At 39.3% G+C, this 4,471-nt stretch overlaps 1 protein-coding gene across 1 annotated transcript in view; it reads right to left on the bottom strand.

Annotated features, from left to right (window-relative positions):
* Positions 1-3,078, bottom strand: part of nhej1 (non-homologous end joining factor 1) — a 24,539-nt gene extending 21,461 nt beyond the window's left edge. Inside the window, exons 1-4 of the mRNA XM_015393700.1 lie at positions 2,939-3,078; positions 2,015-2,203; positions 1,724-1,942; positions 1,483-1,643 (exon numbers count right to left, since the gene is read on the bottom strand). Of these exons, the coding sequence (XP_015249186.1) occupies positions 1,483-1,643; positions 1,724-1,942; positions 2,015-2,203 (569 nt within the window). The 5' untranslated portion in view covers positions 2,939-3,078. The remainder of the gene's footprint in view (positions 1-1,482; positions 1,644-1,723; positions 1,943-2,014; positions 2,204-2,938) is intronic.
* Positions 3,079-4,471: the final 1,393 nt, after the last annotated feature.

Raw genomic sequence — 4,471 nt, 5'->3', positions numbered from 1 at the left:
GAGATCCATGAGCTTCACACAAAACGTAAAAACACTAAAAACAATATTTATACAGTTTGCTACGATCAAGGGTGTAGCTTTGTAATGAAAGCTGGTGGTGGTGGGGGGGCCTCTAAGGGTGGGGGATGATGGATTTTCAGCTACTCCACCCGAACGCTTTCATTAGGTTGTTAGATTTTCTAAAAATGAGCTCAAACATCTATTTATTGAATGTTTTTCTATTGTAAGAACACAATAAAACTAGAATACACTGATATTTATATTTATAGGTAATTAGAGAGATGCTAAATATTAATGTATAAAAAAATAACAGCCGATTCCGATGCCAAAATCAATAAATCATGACCCCCCCCAGCCCCCCCCCCCCAGTAATTGACATTTATGCACTATTTTTGCACGCTACGCAACACTTTACTTGGATTTTCACTTTACTTGGATTTAGTTTTTACATGTGCATAGATATATGTACAGACATATATACAGAAGAGCTATATGTATATATATTTTACCTAATTTTATTCTTATTTTTTTATCTTTATTATATTGTATAGTTGGATGTGTGTATATATTATATATAAAACTGTAACTGGAGCGTGTAATAAAAGTAATCTCCCTCTGGGATTATTAAAGTATTTCTGATTCTGATCCCTAGAAGTAGAATATAAATTCAGTTAATCCAGAAAAATCTGGATTTGCTGCATTTTAAATATAGCATAGAATACTTTTTTTGTTGTAAAACTTTGATAAACTGATATATTTTATTTCATGTTGCATATCCCAGTAAATCTGTTTCCCCTTTGAATCTGCAGCTCTCCCTGCTTCTCAGGGTTTATGCAGGAAGAATTAACTCTAATTTAACGCTCTTAGAAATCATTTTAAATGCCATCAACAGGTACCATCACTCTCGTCTAAATATATATATATATTTATATATAATCGTTCGTCATCTTTTGTTGACACTTTTGTTGAAATTTGCATTTTCCTATTCTCTAGCTTTCTCTCCGCCTCAAACTTCTTTACTGAACATACGGCTTTACGATCAACCAGAAGCAGTTCCACTCAAGCAGGCAGAATCAGATATATCTGTATCTGTATATTTTCTTTTCTATTTCAAGAATAAAGTCGTAAAATTATGAGAATAAAGTCGTGGCTGCCATGGTCCATGTGTGGTCATGCAGACTGGGTGATCTGGTGAACTGTAAAGTGACTTTAGATGACATATAGATGGCGCTATATAAATAAACTGAGTTGAATTGAATTGAATCTGCTTAAAATTGAACAGATTCCTTCCAAACGCATCAACTGAGCTCTACGCTGCTTTGAAATCCTCCCAATCTGCTGCAGGAAACATCTGAGTTTCTCAAAGACAGAAAGGCAGCTGAGGCTTTGAAGCTCTGAGGAGGAACCTGGAGGAATCATCACCCTGAAGTTCTCCTTACTATAACTTACAGTCTGACCAGAACCAGAGGGTTCTTCTTCTACCTCCTGTCGTCGTGCTCTGTACCTCTGCTGAGCGTGGCTCCGTTCTCCTGGTAGTCCTGAATCTCTTCGTCCTTCCTGAACAGCAGATCCTCCAGCTGCTCCACGTGGCTCTGCAGCAGGCGGCTCATGGCCAACAGGGGGCGCACCAGGTGGGCGCACACCTGAGAGGCAGAGACATGCTTAGATCTTAGAAGAGCAGCAGCCGGGGTCCCGATGGGGGTCCCGATGGGGCGACGCGTACCAGAGCAACAGGAGCAGGGCTGCAGCGGAACTCCCAGTAGAAAGGAAGCCCCGCCAGCTCGCTCTTCAGCCTCAGGGTCAGGTCTCCATCCTGCTGGCGGTTCACAGACATCTGGACCTCACCACCGGTTTGTTGACCTCCTGACAGGCAGGGCTGCGCCACCTCACACAGGTGGGAGAAGAATGCCGCGGCGGACGCTCGCAGACGCCGGTTCAGCTCCTGGAATAGCAGAACCGGATTAACCGGGCCGGTTCAGATGAGGCTCCATCATCTGCGTAGGGGTCGACGTACCTGCGATCGTTTCTCTACGGCCGCCGCTTCGATCTTCTCCTCCCAGACGCTCTGCATGTCGGTCAGCAGGATACGGTACGCCGTCTCTCCGAACCAGGGCTTAGACAGGAGCTGGACGCCGTCGATGGTGACAGGAAGCCAGGGATGTTGGAGGAGTGCGTCCTCAGCAGGATCAGCTTGGGGATTCATCTGAGAGGAGGAAGACTAGTTATCATCACCATGGGAACAAATCCAGATGCTACAGATGCTCATCTATGGTGGAAACATGCTGGGGAAAACATCCAAATGTTATTATAGTGTGAATATTTTTGTACATGACATGTTAATCATACAATTGTAATTTTCATTAAAAATATTGTTATATTAGAGTTAAAAAGGGTGAAATCTTCCTGTTTAAAGCCAGTTTAACTTTGATCCTGGAAATCCTGGAGATCTCAAGCCAATCCTGGAAGTTTGCTTTAGATCCTCCAGATTTCAAACAAGTAAATTAAATATTTCTCGTTATAAACACAGGTTGTGTTATAAAGGATTTATTCATCATTTAGAAAATAAAAACACAGACTGTTTTTTTTTTTTTTTTTTTTGTTTTGTTTGTTTGTTTGTCTTTATAAAAAGGGAAACCTAAGGGAATGGGAAAAGTCCTGGAAAAACGAATCACCAACCATGCTTCATTTAAAAATCTCAGAATTTTAATATTTACTCTTTTATCTGTAAATATAATTCACGTAGAATTTTTACTGAATAAAATTAAATTAAATGAATGCATATCTATAAATCGGCATCAGTTTCTCTATCATTATTAATGCCTTTTATGGAAAAACGATCCACATTTCAGGTTCAAAACACCAAAAAATGACCTGCCTTTTTAAATTGACCGGAAGCTAATGTTAGCTGCTATTTGCTTGAAAAAGTAACCAGACGTACCTTAAAAGATCATCTGCTAAAATGGTTAATTACGTCTTAATGTAGATTAATAAACTCGTTAAAACAAGGCTATAAAATATTAAAATAAATGACTAAAGTTTCCAAAACAGCCTCAACTCCGTAGCAGGTTGTCCCGGACAATTTCCTTCACCGGTATGAAACACAAAAACCCGAAATAATGGTTCCGCTTTTAATAACATTGAGGCTTTACCGCCACCTGCTGGTTTGAAATGTGGATTGCAAAAAAATATCTGTAACATCCATCCATATATATATATATAAATATATATAGTAAAAATATTGTTAGATACTGTAAAAACATCCCCCGCTGTATAGGCTTATCTATTCTTCAGATGCACAGTATTTACATTTTTAAAAACACTTTTAAAAACATTTTTAAAAACACAGTATTTTATTTTTTTTTTTTTATATTTTATTTATTTATTTTTTATATTTTATGTAAATGTTATTTTTACCCATATTTGAGCAGTTTTTCTTATTTACACAGTCAAATGTTTTACTTATTTATTTTTTGCTTGACAATTAAAATTGGATTGGATATTTTTTGTTTTTAACTCTTTCACTTATTCTATTTTTTGTTTTGTTTTTTCTATTCTATGTGGTGTATATCTGTTGTTTATCTCCCAAAGCACAGAAGTTCTCCCTCCAGCTCTGACGTCACCAGTCCCCTAGGGGGCTCCGTACCAGTCTGTTGATTTAAACAGAAACACTCTGCAGTGCTGAGCATAGATATCCATAATAATTATTATGGATATCTATGGTGCTGAGGCATCAACCTGCCTAGGGGAGCGGGACGACCTCCCCAAGATGGCGCCCATAATTCCTGCTCCACGACTTTTATATAAACTTTATGGACACGATCGCTCTCGGTTTCCGTAGTGCCAGGCTTTGATTGGGGATTATAAACGTTATGGGCGCGTGCTAAAAGTCATGTGACGTATTCTGGAGAAACAGAAACTCAGGCTGCTCCCTGTTGACTCGCAGGTAGGCAGCTGCTTCATTCAGTCTGCAGGCTGTGATGGAAGGAGAACAGAGAACAGCTGCTGGCTGTGCAGCAGGTAGACCAGAAAGCAGGTAATTCACGCACTCATTGCCTGAAGCTCTGCTGCTCCTGTACTGATTTAAAAATTAACATGTTTAAACTTTAATGTCCTCCTAGGGTTATTCTCAGTAGGGATTGACATTTTTTCTCAGGCATCTAAGGAGCTTTAAAGGCTGCAAAGTTACAAACAGGATGGGTGTTTAGATGGGTATTGCTGTAAATAATTACTCGAGTTTTAATGTTTATCAATATCTGCTGTGAAAAATGTTGACTATTGAATCATTTGGCTCCAAAGCTTTCCCTCTGAGGTCATCTTTAGGTCTCTGATGTGGCAGGTAGCCTACATTTAGAGACTTTTAAAAAATGCACCAGAGACATCGTTGTTGTCGTTAGGTTGGTTAATTAAGCGTTTATAACTGGTAACAGTGGCGCCTCCAGAAATGTTTCATGGGGGGCCAGATGGTAGCCTG

The sequence above is a fragment of the Cyprinodon variegatus genome, unplaced genomic scaffold, assembly GCF_000732505.1.
Source record: "Cyprinodon variegatus isolate N-32 unplaced genomic scaffold, C_variegatus-1.0 Scaffold653, whole genome shotgun sequence".
NCBI lineage: Eukaryota > Metazoa > Chordata > Actinopteri > Cyprinodontiformes > Cyprinodontidae > Cyprinodon > Cyprinodon variegatus.
Note: the sequence above shows the minus strand (reverse complement) of the source record. Positions and strands in the feature narration are given on the sequence as shown.